Genomic DNA, 21687 nt, shown 5'->3' on the forward strand with positions numbered 1-21687 from the left:
TAATCATAAAATGCTATAAATACATTTACAGTGCATGTACCTGTTAATTTCAGCTCATCAGGCTGCCTCCCCAGCTGTACAAACAGCTCTCTGGTTCTTCATATGGCTTTCACGTCATTGTTGACCAATTTGATGGGTGGAGTTGCGGTGTAATGATTTAATAGACAGCTGGGACTAAGTACTGAAATAATTAGTTTATATTTGATCTTACTGAGGCCCAATTCCTACTGAAAATAAGGCCCATCTCTCTAAGCATTTATATCACATTCATCACCGTGATATCAGAGTGCCATGTTCAGTCAGAACTGAATTGAGGAACTGCGTGTCAAACATCTGATTTCTATTCCTTTTAAAAACCTCATCCCATCCTGTGATGACCTGACAACATCTTGTGTGACCAGAAGCTTTGCAAGCAGGAAACTCAGTTATGGTATCACACCATGAGGGCTGCTCCATCACCTATAGTTGGTTGTGATACAGCAGCACTCCTACTTGTGGGATGGAGCAGTTATGACCCTGTCTCACCTACATAGCTTTCTTTACACTGGCTGTTTGCAAGGTAGCACAGAGACTTTAAGATGGCCCTGTTTTTTTTTTTAAGCCCTAAATGGCATAGTTCTGGATCTGTTAAGGGTCGCCCTTCTTCAGCTTCATCCCAGTGGGTCTCTGGACTTTTAACACCATTTTACATTTTAAGTGTTCCTCTATCACAATATGGTTCAGCATATGGTCATGCTTCTGTTATGTTGGCTCCCAGGTTATGGAACTTGCTCCCCCTTAGTAGCCCCACATTTAAGAAGCAGCTGAAAACACCAGCATTGCCGACTCAAGATTTTATTGTAAGTCTCACAATATTTGGTGTTTTTCCTTAAAGTCTCACCTCCTGGAGTCATGTGATTATGTGAAAATCTTAGTTTTTGCTTCAATAACAACAACAAAAGAAGCCCACCTGGTTTCAGATAAATGCTTAAAATGTGATCCAGCTGCATCCCAAAGGCTTGGAAACAAGAAAGCAAAGAAAGAAAATCCAAAATTGGCTTAAAAATTATGAAATTTTAAATACAATCTTGTGGTTTTTTGAGCCTGTCATGCTTTTTGAATGTTTAAGACTGGCAACACTGAATCATTATCACTTCAGAGATGTTTTCAGATACTACTTTATTTGGCCCTGTCCTGTTTTAATGAGGACATAGAGTGTGTGTGTGTGTGTGTGTGTGTGTGTGTGTGTGTATATAATATATATGATTTTCACTGTATTTTAAATTAGAGTAGCACATAAAAATTGTATTGGCAGTCCACCAGAGACTAGCAAAAAACACCTCAGTTTAATTTTAAGGACTTCAGCACCTCTGTCCTTCAAGCACTGAAGTGGAATGTCAGGATATTGGATATGAAAGGGGATCATGGTTCAGGACTGATTCTAAGTTTTATGTAGTATTAGAGGCTGAAAGTGCTGCAGAAGTAGGATACCTGGGGTGTTGGGAGAAAACTGACTCAAGTGCTTCTAGAATGACCCTTTGCAGCTATCCTGGGAACAGTGTTGCGATGCTCTGGAATGAGCTGTATCTTTTCTGCTTTGAAATGCAAGGCTTAATATAAGGGCAAAGGGGAATAACAGGAGAAAAATCAGGAAGGAATATCTGTTTACATTAGTATTTTATTTTGTAGCCTCACTTTCCAAGGTACAGCAAGGTTTGGCTAACATGCCTGGTTTGTCATTACCTCTTCGAATCCATGTACGTTTGCTTTACAATACCAAAGAGCTGGGTTTATCAGCTCATCTGGAGTGCCTACATTTGACTGCCATGTATTCTTGCAAATGACAGAATAGTATTCTGTTATGTTGTCCCAGAAGAGATACTGGACCATACTGACATTATGATGCTAATACTTCTTATATGTATGTATAATAGTCCCCAAAGAAGGTAAAGTCAAACATCCATAATAAATGCAGGTGATGAAGCTCACATCTCTTCACAGTGTGAGAATCTGGGCATGAATTTTTTTTTTTTCACAGTACAATCAGTACTGAATTATAGGTGATGGCAGCAGAGAATGTGAAAATATTTGCTTTGCATTCTGTCCCAAATTAAATGGGAAAATAAAAATTTAAACAATTACAGAACTTGCTAGGAGTGAAGTCTGAATACACTTCATGCAGAAAATCATCTATCTATCTATATAGATATATCCTTTAAAAATCATTTATAACTAATCCTGCCTTAGAACTGGTATTTAAGGAAAAAAAAATCAAAGTTGGTTATTTTGTACTGTCTAGTGCTTCAAAATAGTATTTCAATTACATTATGATTGATCTGCAGCTCCGTAGAATAGTTCTCCATTCTAAATGATCAGAAATGCACATCAATGTGTTAAAACAAACTTTGAGATGTTTCTGGCAGGAAAATGTTGCTAATGGGATTATGGTTTGTTGGCACAACAGAAATGCAGAGATTTTTAGAGGGGTTCCTTACTGCCAAACACCATTTAGAGGCTATAGATACCTTTTTATTACTATGTCAGAAACAGGAGGAAAGGTTGTACTGCTGTAATGTTTCAAATTCTAAACTATCTACATAGCTGAATTATTACTTTAAAACCATTTAAAATTTTTGTTTTCAGTACGTTGTTTTCACTAGATCAATTCTCCAATTCTATCCCACTGCAAAACCACAATAAGAATATAAAATAGTGTTTTAGTTAGAGACCTGGATGCTTACCCCTCACAGTATTCTTGCTGTTCTCTGTTTTGGAGATAGATGAGGTGTTTCAGTTTCCCTTGCTGTGTAACATACAGCATTCTTTTATTCAGGTAAAATGAATTGTATTTTAATTTTATGGTGGTTTTTCACACACATCCAGTTTGTTCAAGGAAGATTAAGAAAATCCCTGCTGCCCGACAACCAGTGCATTGATTGACCACTTGATGGCATCGCTCTGTTGTATGGGAACTGTATCCACTTCACCAGCAAGGCTACTCTACTTCTGTGCTTCATGTGAGAGCACTTTAAAATGTTATTCCAGAGTAATAAAGAATGAAGCGAGCTATTAATATGCTTCAGTAAATGAAATGAAAGCCATAGCTGTAGCTTCATAACCTTGTTCCCTTTCTCTGGTGTTTCGCTTTATAGTTCCTATTTACCTGTGTAAAGACCATCAGAACAACAAGCTAGATTTCTTTCCCCCTTCCCTTAATTTCTAAAGGATGGTAGCAAATGTTTTGTCAGGTTAATGTGATCATGAAGAACTTGGTTCTTCATTACATGTTGAAACATTGCTTTTCACTACTGCTTTGAGAAGAAGAAAACTCCATTCTCAGCACTCCAGGTGGATTTTAAATGTTGGGTAAAAGGAATAAGACTTCATCAACACAAATGAATTTATCTGATATGGGAGAGGTTTCTTTTTTTAAGTTGTTTGCTGCTGCTTGTTTGCTCTTTTCATGCCAATATTTTTAAATCTTCAGTTGACACGTCCAGTCATTCAGACGTGGAGAGCCTACGAAGGGTTGCATGGCAATATCACGTGAGCGTTTCATGTAAAGGGAGGACATTTGGCAAATATTATTGCCACATTTTAGGTGGTGTTGATATGTATATACATCAAACGTCAGTTAGTTACTAAAGAGATGAAACAGGGTGAGAGGGGATAGCTGAGTGGACTGGTAGTACTTGTGACGAGAGTTTAGAAAACAAGAGCAGAGCCTCAGCTAATGTAGATTGTCATAGCTCAGTTGAAATCAACAGAGCAGTGACATTTTACAGCAGCTGAGGATCTGTCCCCAAAAATGATTACTTACTTCCTGATGGCAATTTGGTGGTCAATATGAAATGAGTTGAAGATCTCAAACCAGCTTCTAGGGGACAGGTGTTCTTACTACAACAGTTATCTCAGTAATGACAAAAGGAAGTAATGGGCACCATTGCTGACAGTCTCAGCAAAGAGGCTAAGAACCTGAATAGGCATAGAGCCAACTTCTTACTTGTGGAGGTGGTGGCTTCCGCTCAGGATTAAGGCACACTGGCAGGATATTGTAGGGAATATGAAGCTACTGCTGCTAACTGTGATGTAGCTGTTCTGTGGATAAGTTTTCATTTACTAGAGATATCAATTCTTGCATGCATTACATTGCCTTCTCAGAAAGTTTAAAAAAGATTAAAAGTACCATTCTTTTTATTCTCTTCAATTTTTTTCTTACTGCTGTTTCAAATTTTGAAATGTTTTGATGGAAAAAAGAATACACTCTCAACAAAAAATGGTTCCCTTTTTTGATCAGCTCGACTTCTTTCAATTTGAAACATTCAAGAACCTTAGCTAACCGACGTGGTTGTCTTTAGCTCAGGCAGTAGAGGCTGATGCTTTTTACAGACAGTGGTCTTAGGTTTGATTGTGGCTGCTGATGATCCAACCAGGGGCCTCGTGTTACATAGACAGTAGAACCTCAATTATGAACACCTCAGGAATAGAGATTGTTCATAACTCTGAACAAAATGGTTATGGTTGTTCTTTCAAAAGTTTATAATTGAACATTGACTTTAATACATCTTTGAAACTTTACTAAGCAGAAGAAAAATGCTGCTTTTAACCATCTTAATTTAAAATAAATAAGCACAGAATTTTCTTACCTTTTCAAATCTTTTTAATACTTTCCCTTAATTTTTTTAGTAGTTTACGTTTAACACTGTGCTTTGTTTTGTTTTTTGTCTGTACTGCTGCTTGATTGCATACTTCTGGTTCCAAATGAGGCATGTGGTTGACCGGACAGTTTGGAACTCTGGTGTTCCTAACTCTGAGGTTCTACTGTACTGAGAAATGATGGTCCACTGGTGATGTGTTTGTACCAGGTTCTGAGCTTGGTCCTCAGCTCCTGGGCTGGCAGAGGCTGAGTGTAACTAGAGAGAAAATATGTTTAATTGATGAGAACAAGTGTTCTACAGTGAACTCCTCCAAATAACCCACCATGCGTGGCACTGATGTGTTTCAGAACAAGGTGTATCTAACCTACCTTTTCTAGAAGGATAGGTTGCATAATACCTTTGAAGGGGAGGATTTTTTGGAGAAACTGAATGAGTGCATTTTTGTGTTCACATTATTTCTGTGTAAGGTACAGACAGACCTGATTAATTTGTTCTGCATGTAGAGTATGTTTCTCAGAATCCATGCAAGATGGTTTTTCCCTTTGAAAAGCACTTGTGCTGCTGGCTTATGTACATTTCTGGGATTTCTGTGTCTGATTATTTTTTTCTGATTGCAAGTGACTCAATATTCGGTGGGCTGTTGCTTTAGTCTTTTGAATGCTGGACTGTTCACTCAGATGTTCTCTATGCGCCCTTCTTACAATGCATTACTATGCACAGGAAACAGATTCATGTTTTTCACTTCATCTCTAGTAGAAGACCTGGCATTACAAGCTTTGTTACTGAACAATAGTGAGTGGAGGCAATACTATGGCAACTGGGAACTGCAGCAAGGATGTGCTAGATTTTTCTTTTGTTCCTGAAATAAACAATCTTGCCCAGCAACATGGAACTGAAAAATGTCAAAAGTTTGGCCCCAAAAGCATCAGGAATGACTTGATCATTTAAAATTTTAAGAGAAATGTAAAAAAAATACCCCTTGGATTTAAATGCTGTTGTGGATCTGAGGTTGGGTTGGTTAGATAAGTGTTTGCAAAAAAACAACAACCCCAAACTGAAACGAAATACTTGTACAATTTGTTTTCTGGTCTTGGAATAAAGCTTGTTTCAGCTGAAAAAAGGATGGATCATAGGGTGACATGCTACTGCTTCCTTGACTGACTATATAATATGATACAACAATAAAAATAACACCTGGTCTCACACACAATCTTTTTATCACTCGTGCCAAAGTATGTAATCTGTTGTTGTTTTTAGTTTTTATTGACACCTGTGTTGTTTTCAGAATTGAAACAACCTTTTTCTGGTATTTAAAAAGGAATAGAGGGAGAAACTGTACATAAATGTACATAAAGGAGATACAAATAAAAGAAAATAGTTATATTGCTAAGTATCCAAAGAAAGAAGAATGAATATGGGCCATTAAACCCATAGTTTGCAATGGCATGGTAATGCATGATAATGGTATCACTTCATTATGAATGGCCTTTCTCAGGTAATAAAGCAAATTTAGGACTGAGATGAATCTTGGGTAAAAGCTGAAGACGTATGCCTGAGGTTGAGAGGAAATGTTGAACAGAAGACCATGTTGTATGAAACTTGACATGTAGTGCTTAGTTGGTCAGCAAATATCTGAACAAATTTCTTCATGGCAACTGTCAAGGTTCCTTCCCCACTCTGAACTCTAGGGTACAGATGTGGGGACCTGCATGAAAACCTCCTAAGCTTACTTTTACCAGCTTAGGTTAAAACTTCCCCAAGGTACAAACTATTTTACCTTTTGCCCTTGGACTTTATCACTGCCACCACCAAACGTCTAACAGGTATATAATTGGGAAAGAGCCAGTTTGGAAACATCTTCCCCCCAAAATCCTCCCAAACCTTACACCCCCTTTCCTGGGGAAGGTTTGATAAAAATCCTCACCAATTTGCATAGGTGAACACAGACCCAAACCCTTGGATCTTAAGAACAATGAAAAAGCATTCAGATTCTTAAAAGAAGAATTTTAATAGAAGAAAAAGTGAAAAGAATCACCTCTTTAAAATCAGGATGGTAAATACCTTACAGGGTAATCAGATTCAAAACATAGAGAATCCCTCTAGGCAAAACCTTAAGTTACAAAAACAGGAATCTACATTCCATTCAGCACAGCTTATTTTCTCAGCCATTTAAAGAAATCAGAATCTAATGCATATCTAGCTAGATTACTTACTAAGTTCTAAGACTCCATTCCTGTTCTGTCCCCTGCAAAAGCATCACACAGACAGAGAGAGAGGCTTTGTTTCTCCCTCCCCCCAGCTTTTGAAAGTATCTTGTCTCCTCATTGGTCATTTTGGTCAGGTGCCAGCGAGGTTATCCTAGCTTCTTAACCCTTTACAGGTGAAAGGGTTTTTCCTCTGGCCAGGAGGGATTTTAAAGGTGTTTACCCTTCCCTTTATATTTATGACAGCAACAATAAACTAATCCAGTGATAAATAGGAATTATATTTCCTGTAGAGAAATATTTTGTTTTATAGAGGTTTTTTTAATAAGGACATTAATAGGATTGTTGTATAAGTCTTTTCTTGAAATAAAAATGTTTAATTAGGGGTCATTGAACTACATGTCAACATTAAACTGCGTTTCCCCTATTGTCTTCTGGGAGTTGTAGTTCTGGACCCCATTCTCTCTTATGGGCCAGGCTGCCTGGCTGGACTACATCTCCTATAATGTACCCAGGGTCATTTTCTCTCATTATGTACTATGCAGAAGAAGTCAATTATGTTTTCCCCAAGCCGAAGTGGAAAAACTGTTCAAGAGAGTTGGACATTTTTCAGAGACATTATTAAGGGCACAAGAGCAAACTATCACACTGTATAGGAAAGACAGGAAGTCTGGCAAGAGACGACCCTGGCTTAACCAGGAGATGTTCAATGATCTGAAACTCAGAAAAGAGTCCTACAAAAAGTGGAAACTAGGTCAAATTATGAAGGATTAATATAAACAAAAACACAAGTATGTAGTGATAAAATTAGAAAGGCCAAGGCACAAAATGAGATAAAATTAGCTGGAGACAAAGGATCACAAGAAAATATTCTACAAATACATGAGAAGTAAAAGGAAGACCAAGGACAGGGTAGGCCCGTTACTCAATGAGGGGGAAAGACAATAACAGAAAATGTGGAAATGATAGACGTGCTAAATGACTTTTGTTGGTTTTCCCAAAAAAGTTTAGTAACAATTGGACATCTAACTTAATGAATGCCAGTGAAAATATGGTAGGATGAGAGGCTAAAATAGGGGAAGAACAAGTTAAAATTACTTAAACAAGTTAGATGTCTTCAAGTCACCAGGGCCTGATGAAATACGTCCTAGAACACTCAAGGAGCTGACTGAGGAGATATCTGAGCCATTAATGATTGTCTTGAAAAAGTCATGGAAGGAATGGAGAGATTCCAGAGAACTGGAAATGGACAAATACAGTGCCCATCTATAAAAAGGGCAATAAGGATAACCTGGAGAATTGCGGACTGGTCAGCTTAACTTCAGTTCCCAACCTAGAAGAAGATAAGGTGATAAGTAACAGTCAGAATGGATTTGTCAAGAACAAATCATGTCAAAACAACCTAATCACTTTCTTTGACAGGGTAACAAGCCTTGTGGATAGCGGGGAAGTGGTAGATGTGGTATATCTTGACTTTAGTAAGGCTTCTGATACTGTCTCGCATAACCTTCTCATAAACAAACTAGGGAAATACTGCCTAGATGGAGCTACTATAAGGTGGGTGCATAACCGGTTATCAGTGGTTCACAGTCAATCTGGAAGGGCATATCAGGTGGGGTTCTGAAGGGATCAGTTCTGGGTCCAGTCCTGTTCAATATCTTCATCAGTGATTTAGACAAATGCATAGAGAGTACACTTCTAAAGATTGCAGATGACACCAAGCTGGGAGGGGTTGCAAGTACTTTAGAGCATAGGATGGATTAAAATTCAAAATGATCTGGACAAACTGGAGAAATGGTCTGAAGTAAATAGGATGAAATTCAATAAAGACAAATGCAAAGTACTCCACTTAGGAAGGAACAATCATTTGCACACACACAAAATGGAAATTGACTGCCTAGGAAGGAGTACTGCAGAAAGAGAGCAGGGGGCCATAGTGGGTCACAAGGTAAATATGAATCAACAGTGTAACACTGTTGCAAAAAAAACAAAAAAAAAACCCAACCCAAAAATTATTCTGGGATGTATTGGCAGGACTGTTGTAGCAAGACACAAGAAGTAATTCTTCTGCTCTACTCTGCACTGATTAGGCCTCAGCTTGTGTCCAGTTCTGGGAGCCACATTTCAGGAAAGATCTTGACAAACTGGAGAAAGTCCAGAGAAGAACAACAAAAATGATTAAAGGTCTAGAAAACATGACCTGTGAGGAAATATTTTTAAAAATGGGGTTTGTTTAGTCTGTAGAAGGGAAGACTGAGGGAGAACATAACAGTTTTCAAGTACGTAAAAGGATGTTACAAGGAGGAGATGGAAAAATTATTCTTGTTAACCTCTGAGGATAGCAGAAGAAGCAATGGGCTTAAATTGGAGCATGGAGCAAGGGCGGTTCAGGTTGGACATTAGGAAAAACTTCCTCACTGTCAGGGTGATTAAGCACTGGAATAAATTGCCTGGGGAGGTTGTGATATCTCCATCATTGGGGATTTTTAAGAGCCGGTTAGATAAACACCTGTCAGGGATGCTCTAGATAATACTTAGTCCTGCCTTGGGTACAGGGGAGTCAAGGTCCCTTCCAGTCCTATGATTCTATGGGAGATGCAGTCCTTCCAGAGAGCCCAGTCCATAGGAGAGAATGGGAGCCGGAACTACAATGCATACAAGGCAATGCATTGTAGGAAAGTGTAGTTTATTTTTTTAACTGATCAGAAATGAGATGTTTGATCTGAATAAAACTGAATCAATGAAATATTTCATATTAATTTTCTTAATGGAAAATTAAAACAATTCAGCAAAACCAGTATTTTCACATTGGAAAATTTCAATTTTGTAGAAACTGCATTTTCTGTCAAAATCATTCTGATAAAAAAATTCTTGACCAGCTCTAGTAATTATGTTTAAGAGTTCAAGCTTTCCCCACCATGGTGCTATGGAAGTGCACGGTATTTTATCCAGTGCTCTGATACCTTCTTAGTATTCTGGCATTTCAGAAATAATTGTCAATAATATAGTGTTAATGAACTAATTCATCTATTTCTCCTGGATGCATATTATCAATGCCCTCTGATTTTTATGTCTTTACATTTTTCCAAGTATTCCCTTACTAACATGTTAATATCTGTTTTCACAAGGTTTTCACTTCCTAATAGTCTAAACTGTTTCTTAAAGTTGAATTTTAAAAGCAATTCAGTTTCTAGCCATTTTTGAACCATCATTAATTTAACCCCCCTCCTTACTTTTAATGGGCCTCTTTTAGCTCCAGTACATTTTGTTCCTTTAATATATTTATAAAAGGTGTCCTCTTCTCCTTTGACCCCTTTTGTTAAGAATTAATTTATTTTGTTTTTGCTACATTTATCTCTTTCCTGCAAGACTTAATTAACTGTTTTGAATGAATTCTTTGGTTGCTTCCTGCTTTTCTCAATCCAGATATAAGAGGATTTTCTTTTAACCACATTCTAATTGCTTTTCTCAGAGGAACTGTAGACTGTACCTTTTTTTAAGATGCTGTGATGGGGTGCTCACTCCACACCAGCCCTGAAAAGGTTAAGGTGGTACAAATAGGGCCACCTAATTTTGTGGGCTGCAGCAGGGGAAGAGTCTGGCTTGATCTGAAAATGACTAATGCCTGATAAAGACCCACTGGGAGAGAAGTTGGCTGAGATATAAAGCCAGGAAGTTGGTAGCAGAAAGGGGCTGCAGAATGGAAGCTTGTAGTCATTTTCTGGACTTAGAGAGGGAAAAGGAGGAAACCCAGGGAGAACGAGAATCCCTGGGGTCTTGGCCCTGAGAGAAGAATTTATCCAGAAGGGTGGAGAACAGAGTCTGTTGGAGGTGGAGTAGGGAGCAGTGAGGTTAGAGGTTGCGCAGACTTTAGTTTCTGGTTGTAGGATCCATGGGCTGGAACCCAGAGTAGCAGGTGGGCCTAGGTTCCCCTACAAGTCAATGGGAAGGAGCATAGGGTTGTTGGAGACACCAACCAGACAACTGGGCTGGAGGGACTTTGGTACCCTAAAATGGGATGTTTGACCAGATGAGAGCTGATCCCCCAGATACAGCCATGAGGAGGTGCCCCAGTGTGAGTGAACCCTCTTGGAGATGCCCTACCCACTTTTTAGTTTTAGATTTTAATAGTGCCACCCATTATGCCTTACTGACGAGATGTCTTAATTTCTAAAGTTTGGTTGACCTGAAGTCCATTTGCCTTATGTTGCTGTTTTCTGGGAACCCATCCCTTATTAAGGCAAATTCAGGTAATTTGCCTTCTCTCATACGAAGTGTGCCTTTGTTGGTAAGACATAGAGACAGGGTATCTTCTCCTCTGGGTGGATTCCCTACTTTATGCATCATTATGTTGTCTAATTGATACTGTAATTAAGGAAATTGCTTGACCATGTGTATGAGGCTGTATTTCTTATTCAAAAGGTGTCGGTGTGGTTTTAAATTCCCTATGAGTATGGTGTCCTGTGATACCACTCTAACGCTAAGTAGTAGTGAAAGAATGTTTAATTTTTGCTCTCCTTTAGATCTAGTGGGTCTATAATAGATACCCACTGTTTCAGTTTGTTTCCTTCAGTTTAGCACTACGCAAAGAATTACACCATCATACTTTGTTTTGATCTGTTGCTTGGTGGCATATTATTTTTTTCATGTTACATTACCCTCCATATTTATCCCTTTCTAACATTACAATCAAGCAGTCCTGCACGCGTTTCTTAAACATTGACGTCATTGGCAAAAAGAAATATGAATATCTCCAAGGATGTGTCTTTTGGAAGATATTAAGCATTCAGTGTTGTGATAATTTGTGCATATACTTGACTAGGTTCAGTGTAAATCAAACAATGTTATATATACAATCAACATGATGTGTACTGATCATTTAGTTCTTTACTGCTCTTAATTACTCCTCCAAAGAAAACTTTCCATCATACAAACGTGTTCCAAAACCATATCTGATTAGACTGAGAATTTGAATAGAGCTGGGCAAAATTTTTCCACTGAGCCCTTTTTTTTTTTTTTAGTGAAAAATGGATTTGATGACAAACATTTAATGAATTCATGTCAATTTCACCTAATTGTTTCAGCTGAAAACAAAACTTAAGAATTAAAAAAACTCAGCATGTTTGTTTTGACATTTTCAAAATGAAACATTCAGATATTCCAACTTGAAAAGACTTTATTTTAATTAAAGGACATGAACAGCATAAAGGGAGCACAAAATCAAAAGAAAGCATTCTGTTTTGGATCAGCCAATATCTTGTTTGACTTTACATTAATTTCAACTTTTTGATTTGCCAAACTTTTTAAAAAAAATTAATTTTGGGTGATCTGAAGCAATTTTTTCCCCAGAATTGCTAATGAACCCAAACTATCTGTTTACACAGTTCTAGTTTTGAATGGCTGATGATACATTAGTAGCAGAACAGCTGATTTCAAAGTTTGAATTTCTTTTGTAAGTATTAAGTTTATAAGCCTGCCTTTCATGGTTTGAAAAAGTGTAAATATTAGTGCTGGTTGGAATTAGTTCTGTCTGGCTCAGTTGGTAATATGAATACAGTGTAAATTACACCTTTGCTTCAGAAGTTTGCATATTCAAGTCTTCAGCCAAGACTTGCAGTGCTTGATGCTTTGATACATTGTGGCTGGCTGTTGAATGTCAGAGTTGCCTTTTGCTGACCAGTAGGCGCAATTCCAAATTCACATATATCCGTTTAACACCAGTATAATTCCATTGACTTCAGTGACATTCTTTGATTTACACTGAATCAAGTCAAGTATATGCACATTCCAGTTTCAAGAGTTTTCTCCAGATGAAAATAAAAGTTCCTGTCACTTTACAAAAAGTGAATTAAATAGCTCTACTTTCCTCTGTATTCATTCTCTTTCTTAGTAAAACCAGATTCAAATATCCAAGTGTTTTTGTAAGATGCTGTTGAACATATAACTCAGCCTGTTGCATATGCCATGGTTATTAGGTAAGTTAGTAGGTTATTAGCTAGCTATTGACCTTGGACTGTATAAATCTGCAGGCATGGATAATGGCTCCTCGGAGCTAAGATCAAGTGTAGTCAATGAATTCAAGGGATTCAATCTATATAGATTCCCCCCCCCCCCTGATTTCGCTGTATTCTTTGGAATATGGGCTTTCATTTAATAAACAAACCCAGAATTTCCTAGCCCTTCTGGTTTATGAAGATAAGCTTCATGGGGGGCGGGGGGGGAGGGGGGAAGGATAGCTCAGTGGTTTGAGCATTGCCCTGCTAAACCCAGGATTGTGAGTTCAATTCCTGAGAGGGCCATTTAGGGATCTGGGGCAAAAATTGGGGATTGGTCCTGCTTTGAGCAGGGGGTTGGACTAGATGACCTCCTGAGATCCCTCCCAACCCTGATACTCTATGATAATTCTTTAGCCTGAGTAACTGAAACAATTGCACCAAAGCAAGTGTGAACTCCCACCCTGCCACAGGCTGATCTCAATGGGCAGCTAGATTTGAAGCCTTATTCCAAACACTTTAAATGCAACTTTGTTAATCATTTCTTTGCAGAGTGTTGAGCTAGAAGTATTGGGTATATGAAGTCTAGTGGATGCATGCACACTTGCCAGATTTGAAAGAACTTCCTTAGCAATGTGGCAGCGAGTTCTCAACATTCTAGTAGACGAATATTATAAAATGCAATTATTTCTATAGCGTCTCTCTCATAAGCCATATTGCATATAGCAGTAAAGGGAAAGATACGCACAAATTCAAGTGAAAAGGAAAGGTTTAACCTTAAAAAGGTTAAGGTGATTCAGTATCTCAGAAGGAATCAGGGAAAGAGTCCAGGATAGATTTGGCAACATAAATAGAAGTGAGATCCAACTACTTAAGAACAGAGCAGAGGAGTAGAGAGGAGGTCAAGATTGGAGAGGCAGAGTGAATTATAGTACTTGGATATATTGTTTAGGCTGGCAATATAGTGGGAGCTAGTTTACTGATAATTGTGGCAGCATGAGAGCAATTTTTCAGTCATATTGTGGAATGAATGGGAAACCAGTAGAAGAGAGACTGGAAGTTGGAGTTATGCCTCTGTTTTCTGGAGCAATATATTAGTCTGCCTCGAGTACATAAACTCCCTGAAGTTTAGAGAGTTAAGGATTTAGTTAGAGATGGGCCTGAACCAAACTCCAGAATCCAAACTTTCCTGAGCTTTGGGGAAAATTAGTTCCAAATTCAAACTTTACAGCTTGTACTTGTCTTTAGAAATAAGATGGCAATCCAGGAAGGAATAGCAGTAGTGATTAAATTAATAGTAAATAGATGTTCGGGTCAAGATAAAGAATTATTCTTACCTTATTTCATAAATAATCATGAGCCTCAGCATATCCACTGACAGGGAAATGTGGTAGGAAAATGTATGTGTAAGATAGAGAATGATTGCAAAATATCTGGACTTCCAAGCTAACGTATACTCTGAATGGAGTGGAGTTGGAGACTTAGGTCAATGGAGTAGTGAAAAGTTGTGGTATACTGTAGCCAGGACCAAACAGTCAAAATAGACAGATTAAGAAGTGTTAGAGGCGACAGAAAGTGATGGTATCCAAGGTAGAAGCTAGAAATGAAATGTCTTAGAGAAGATGGATGGAGAACATGGCCAAGGAGCCTTGAGTACTCAGTAATGGAGGAGGTGTTAGAAAGATGAAAATCCTTCTTCAGAAATAAAAAGGAGAGCTTATGAAAGCAGAATTCAAAAGGGATTGTGGGAGATGCTTCTTGCTCAAGGCATATGAAGACTATAGTTTTGAAAGCTTCATTAACATTAAGTTGGAGGATGACAGATCTGTGATCAGAGGCAATAAAAATTTCACTAGATCTATTTTATACATTATTGTCCTTTAGAAATGATGGCAATAGTGGGTTCATGTTGCCATCAGCTAATAAACTGCAGGAGTCCTGCCCAGTAGTTCGTGGGATGTGAGATCTTCTGTAAAACAGGGACCATCAGTGATGAAGGCAATACAGTTAGACTAATACGTCTTACTGTTTGTTAATCAGTGAAACCCTGAGGGCAGGTCATTTAAATTATTCTGTCTTTCAGCTGTGGATCTCAAGACTTTAAAAGCATTACTTGATGAAACGTCACAATATCCCTGTGAGGTAGGCAGCTGCTATTGTAACAGTCTTAGATGAAGCAGTGAGAGGTACTGGAGTCTAATGGTTAGAGAAGAGGAATGAGGGTTAGGAGTCCTGGATTCTCTTCTCCCCAATACTAGTGAGTCATTGTGTGATCTTGAACAATTCCCTTAAAATCACATCATCTTGTTTTCCATTTTACAGACAAGCAAACTATCACCCTTTGTAAAGCACGTTGACATCTTCAAATGAAAAGCACCAATCATGTGCAAAGCATTTTTAGTATTTTATATATGGGTGAGGTACAGAGAGTTTGTGATTTTCTCAAGGTCATATAATGAGGGAGCAACTGAATTCTGTGCAAACAAGGATCCATGAGTCCCAATCGTGTTCTAACCATTAGATAGCACTCCCTGCCAGTATCAGAAAAAAATAGAATAGAAAATTAACAAATCTCTTCTCATACCACAGCAACAGCTGGAAGCAAAAGGGAGAGGGGGATCCTGACAAATGTCCCTAAAGTTGCTTTCAGATTTTTTCTTATTCTTGGTCATTACTTTGCTTTAAACCACTTTTAAAGATGCCTCATGAATGAGAGAGATATTAAATAAAACTGAACTGGATTCTATGTTATACCTTCAGAGTTATTCACTGATGCATACAGGTGGATGGCGATGCATTTGTTCTTAATGTACTAAATCCTAACAGAATTGTTAGTGTTGCAAAGTTGGTTGAACTCTTTGGACTCTACCATATTGTAATTTATACAGTAGAGGCTTTCTATTTAAAAAAATCAACTGCTTTGTTTCATGTTTCAGAGTAGCATCTGTGTTAGTCTGTATTCGCAAAAAGAAAAGGAGTACGAAAGCTTATGCTCAAATAAATGTTAGTCTCTAAGGTGCCACAAGTACTCCTTTTCTTTTTGTTTCACATGTTACACAAACTTTGTAGTAAGAAGGACGTGACTAATACAGTGTGAAATCACATTGTTTAGAGTTCTCCCCCATTTTTGTATTGTTCTCTTTGATTATACTATTTCAGACTCTAACTGTGGAATATAATGAAATTACAAATGTTTTAGAACTTGTGAAAGCTACTAGATTAACAGCCCTGTATACTGAATTCTTCTACTTACCCAGTCAACATGTACAGCAGCAGGTCAAAATTCCCCAACCACACACTTGGCATAATCCATGTGCTCAGGGTATCCTGAGAGTTCAGAGGGCCCTGTTTCCACAATCCACTGAATCACTGTATTCTTAGCTGCCAACAAGGGAGCAGTTAGCAGTTAATGCCAACTACTGTATGAGGTTATCTTTTGTTACATGGATATTTGCCCATTATTAGCAGCTATTCTGACCTTAAAGTCTGAGTCTGAGCTATACTGAGGAAGCCTTCTCATTTCACTTAGATCACCAAGCAACAGTGAAATGGTAAGAATTTCTTATTGCTTCTGACATAGGTCAAATTTTCCACAGTTGATTGCTTCTATAACTCATTACCTATCCGTGAGCCATGATGTCTCCCACAATGCACACTGTTAGGAAAAGGTTTTGCTTTTCCTCTGGCTACTTTTACAAGTAGAATTGTAGATCTAGGCATGTTGTTCTCACTTTAGATGACAGCAAAGCTCACTGGTTGGTGATCCCTCCAGGAGTGTCTCAGCTGGGCTATTCTCTTTCCTCTATCCCTACTTCTTTCTTCCCCATTCCCTCCTGTACTATGACTAAGTAAATTACCTATGTGACATGTTCTGCTTTGTCTGGCAACCGGCCTGGGAAATCAAATCTGTTACCAAACCTAGGTCTCCTGTTTGGCAATGCAATGCTTCTCTGCTGCTGAATCAGGTCAGCTCCCAGAGGGCGGGGAAAAACAACAATTTTATATAAGTAACACAGAGTAAATTTAGATAATGCAGATGACACATTTATTGTAAGGACCATCAAGGAAATGGTTTTAAAAGCACTTCACCTTTTCACTGTTTGATTAGTTTACTTGCTGAGCATTCCACATACAGTGAAGTATGTACGTCCGATGTCAAAGTGAAATCACTGTGTTTTCCGTGCTTTTTTAAAAAGACCTTCTGTGGAATAGTTAACTGGTTGTGTTAAAAAAATGTATGGTATGTAATTACCAGTGACCTGTACAGGTTCTCTGCTTCTGAGAACTGAGGGAGGCCAATTGGATGGATCTGGCATGTTTGGAGTTTTTTTCAATGGATCCCTAATTTCTTTTCCTTCACTTTCCAACTCTTCACACTCTCTGGTTCCATCCAAGACCAAAGTGGTCACACAGAAATAGCACAAGAGGCCTGTTTTTGTTGTATGATCAGAGCAGAAAATATACTGGAAACATACTGAGTATGTGTGGGCTTCAAAATGCAGAACTTTTTTTGGGAGGGGGACGGGCATGGGAGGATATGAGGGAGAGGAGGAGAGTGTCTTTATAATGGACTCTATTCTGGATTTAAACTCTAGAACTTCTTGTTCAAAATCCATATCTGATTTTTGAGGATACTTTCCCCCTGCTTGAATAATGAATATTAGTAGCTGTGGTGTATGCAGTTGTTTGAATGTTGTACTATTTGTACTGCACCTCTCCATTTCTAGGGGCCTCCTTTTTGCAGAACGGGCATTGAATGAGGGGCCTCCGGATCTAAAAGCATGGGTCTACAGCTCAGACTCAAGAGCTGATAGCTGTAATTACCACATTTCCTCTGTGGATCAGGTGCAGTGTGGACACACCATTCATTGACCAATAGGTTACAAATTTCCTGTGGACAAAGGAAGCTCATCAGCACTTTAGATCCCGGATGACTCCCTATTTACGTGACCGGCACTATCTAATAGAGGAAGGTGATGGTGCAATGATTAGGGCACTAAGCAAGGATATGAGATGTGGCTCAGTTCCTTGCTCTGCCACAGGCTTCTTATGGGACAAATCACTTATTCCATGCCTCAGTTCCCTAGCCATCAAATGGGAGGAATGGTACTTCCTTGCCTTAAAGGACTGTTGTGAGGATAAATGCATTAAAGAGTGTGAGTTGCTCAGATACTACAGTAATGGGGGCTATATAATTACCTGAGACAGGTGCTGCGGACTGTATTAGGGACCTTCAGAGCTGAAAGCATGGCTCTTTATAGCCCTGATGCTTTAGCTGGGGTGTGTGTGGGAGGTATAACAGATTCTTCTGTAAACTGGACACTGGGTGGGGGTGGGATTGCATAACACGCAGACTGGTAGGTTACAGCGACACTGTGCTCTATCATGGAAACTTTACTGTGATCCTTTCTTGTTCTTTCCCATAATCTAAAATAAAAGTAACTTAGACTGAAAGTACATGGTTGTTCTTTGTGTATGGAAAAATATAACAGATGTGTCAGTTGCACTTTTAAGCAAAATAATAGCTTGCTAAATTGGAGATCCCAGGGCTAGGTTTTACAGCTAACACTGTATGTATTTAGAATTTGTGTGACACTTAGTTTTCAGTAGCAGATGGTTTCAGATTTGCTTTTAAATTGCAGCTGCTCTCCCAGATTTTTTAAAGACAACTTTACAGTGTTGTTAAATGCTTCGTCATTCATGCTTTTCCCTTCATTCTAAAACATACTTTGAGAGTTTTCTTGATTAAAAAGATGCAGGTTTTTTTATAAGTTTAAAAATCCTTCAGAACTTTGTATAAACCAAATGCTTGAGACTGAAATCTCTCTTTAGGGCCCCAACATTTTGATCTCTGCAATACACATCAGATGAAGGATGGTTTTGTGGCTAAGGCACTGGACTGGGACTCAGCAGATCTGAGTTCACTTCCTGTCTCAGTCACAGACTTCCTGTATGACCTGAGGCAAGTTATTTAATCTTTGCCTCCATTTCACATCTAAAAAATTGAGACATTGTCTCTTCCCCCATCTCCCCCCCACCCCAACACATTGGTCTATTTTCCCAACTTAGATTGTAATAGGGTGACCAGATCGCAAGTATGAAAAATCGGGACACTTTTTTGGGGGGCGGGGGCAGGTATAGTTGCGTATATAAGACAAAGCCCCTAATCTCTGGACCGTCCCGGTAATATCGGGATGTCTGGTCACCCTAGATTGTGAGCTCTTTGGTGCAGGAACTGCCTCTGACTGTATATGTACAGTACCTAGCTCAATGGGGTTTCGCTCTCAGTTGGAGCAATGTGGCATAACTGTAGTATAACTAATCAGAGCATGTCCGGCTCTTCAGGGCAGAAATTGTATCTACCTCATTGTCTGTAGTGCTTAGCTAGACCAAAGGAGTTTGAAGTTGCTCTAACCCTGTTTTCTCCTTTGTTTTCTCAGCCTGTGACCTGATGACCCTGGGAATCTTAGCCTTAGTGACATCCACTGGTTGTGCCTCAGCCAATGCCCTGCAGTCCCTGACAGATGCCATGCACATTCCACACCTCTTTGTACAGCGCAACTCGGGAGGTTCCCCGCGCACTGCTTGCCACCTAAATCCTAGTCTTGAGGAGGAAGAATACACACTAGCAGCCAGACCGCCTGTCCGCCTCAATGACGTTATGCTGAAACTCGTCACCGAACTTCGATGGCAAAAATTCATAGTATTTTATGACAGTGATTACGGTGAGTGCAATGCATCATTTGAGACACACCATGGAGTCTCTCTTGTGTTTAGCTGGAAAAGGTGGTGCAAACATACAGTTTTGGGAAACAGTTGTTTGAGCTTGTTGCAGGTTATGAGGAAAATGTTTTGAATGTACCAATATAGATCTGTGGTTTTGAGTGAAAGAGTGCTGTGAAAACTAATTCTCAGACATGCAGCAAAGTCGCTTAGTAACACCCTATCAACACAGCTGAAGTTTGAATCATCTTACAGGTTTTCAGGAAAATATTAATAAGCTGTTGACATTGATTGGCAATGTTCATATGGGTATGCAATGGAGTACAAGAAGAACTCTACACTAATCCTTTGTAATATGCTTCCTGTCAAAGCTGAGCACAGTTCTCTTTAAAAATTAATTTTCAAAATTTCTGGTACTAACTTCTCTATATGGTTCCCCTCACAATTCTCTGTTTGGAGCATGTATCACAGTGGTACATTTCATGACATTTATAGTAAAGGGTAGAGTTAGCATTTCCCCTGTGTTTGATATGAGTTATATATGTCAGCAAAATTTTATTCTGGCTGAAACTTGGGAAACAGACATCTTAGCTTGAGTGAATTAGGTATTCCAAAGTGGAAATAAATTAATCTACGTGTTGCTGAACTCTCACATTGCAAAGATAAAAATCTAAGTTTATTATTTTTGCATTCCAGTGATGAAACTATGGCTCTACTGATATTGTATTCACTACCATCAGCTTGTGACCTGGTCTCTTGAATAGGGATCAGCAGGCTTGTTCTGCCTGATTTCAATCCCCTGCAAGCATTTTTGTTTGAAGTTTGACTTGCACATTATTGGTTTTGTGCCTTAATATGGAGAGACTGTGGCGGGAGTGGGGAGGCGGGATGGGAAATAAGAAGAGGGAAAGAGAGAAATATTGTAGTTGTAAACTATATTAAAGGTATATGGTATACATTGAATAGTGTGTCCACTTACACCAGCAGAGCTTTCTTGTTCTATTCCTACTACACAGCACAAGCTTCCCTTTAGCTAGCTGGGGAAAACACAGCTTTTTATTTAATTTAAAAGGAATCCCTCTTGGTAAAAATAAAAATGGGTTTAAATTTAGATTTATGTTTAAAAGGGTTTCTGACTCAGGCTAGTTTTGCAAATCCTGGGAACTGCCCCCAAAAACCATTTGTGAGGAAGGTTCATCCATTCCTAAAGGAACAGAATGTGGCCGCTGCTGCTGACTTTATTCGGAAACTCAATCTAGAGGTCCAAAACAGTATCAGTTCTGTAGAAATGTCTTAAGGGTGGATTCAATATGCAGATTTACATTAAACTTCTGAATTTAGATGATCTGTAGGGTAAAAAACCAAAGGCCCAATCATGCAGGCCTTACTTGACAAAACTGCTTTTGATTCCTTGTCCTATACACATATCTCTCTTGAAAGGGCTGAAATACACTGTACTAGGTGAATGGTTTCTGTTCTCAGAATTAATATGCAGCAAAATATTTGGCTTGCAGAAGGTAACATTACATTAATGTTATGCATCCGATGAAGTGAGCTGTAGCTCACGAAAGCTTATGCTCAAATGAATTTGTTAGTCGCTAAGGTGCCACAAGTACTCCTTTTTTTTTTTTTTTTGCGAATACAGACCAATACGGCTGCTACTCTGAAACCTGTCATTACATTAATGTTTATTTCCATACCCTCAAAATATCTTGCAAATGTCACTTTATGGTTAATCTCCCTTGTTGCCCGAATCTTAAAGGCAAAGTTTGTAACCTAGCAAATTTGCAAGGGATAGGGCTGCTTAGGTCAGGAATCTGCAGGGTGGACAGTCCCAAATCTTCAGGGTCCCTGGCCCCAACCACACCACAGATAATCCTGTGCACATTGCCCCAGCAACCCTTTCTCCTGGTAGCAAGACTGGTTATCGAGCCACACTACCACTGATTTCAGTACTACGGTTATGTTCCATTGGCTCTCTCTGCAAGGAATTAATATCTCAGTGCCTAACTGTGGTACCCTTACTGACATTGAATAGTATCTTGTTCTAGAAGTAAGGTACATGGTGTAAAATACTATTCTATATGATCAAGATTGTTATTATTTGGCCCTCAGTTGGGGAGGTAGTAC

At 38.8% G+C, this 21687-nt stretch overlaps 1 protein-coding gene across 7 annotated transcripts in view; it reads left to right on the top strand.

Annotated features, from left to right (window-relative positions):
- The window catches only part of GRID1 (glutamate ionotropic receptor delta type subunit 1), a 799624-nt gene that overhangs the window by 302105 nt on the left and 475832 nt on the right, over positions 1-21687 (top strand). For all 7 annotated transcript variants that reach the window (XM_043552249.1, XM_043552248.1, XM_007054511.4 and 4 more), the window contains one exon: positions 19275-19559. In XM_043552249.1, coding sequence (XP_043408184.1) covers positions 19275-19559 — 285 coding nt within the window. The remainder of the gene's footprint in view (positions 1-19274; positions 19560-21687) is intronic.

This window comes from Chelonia mydas, chromosome 7 (genome assembly GCF_015237465.2).
Source record: "Chelonia mydas isolate rCheMyd1 chromosome 7, rCheMyd1.pri.v2, whole genome shotgun sequence".
NCBI lineage: Eukaryota > Metazoa > Chordata > Testudines > Cheloniidae > Chelonia > Chelonia mydas.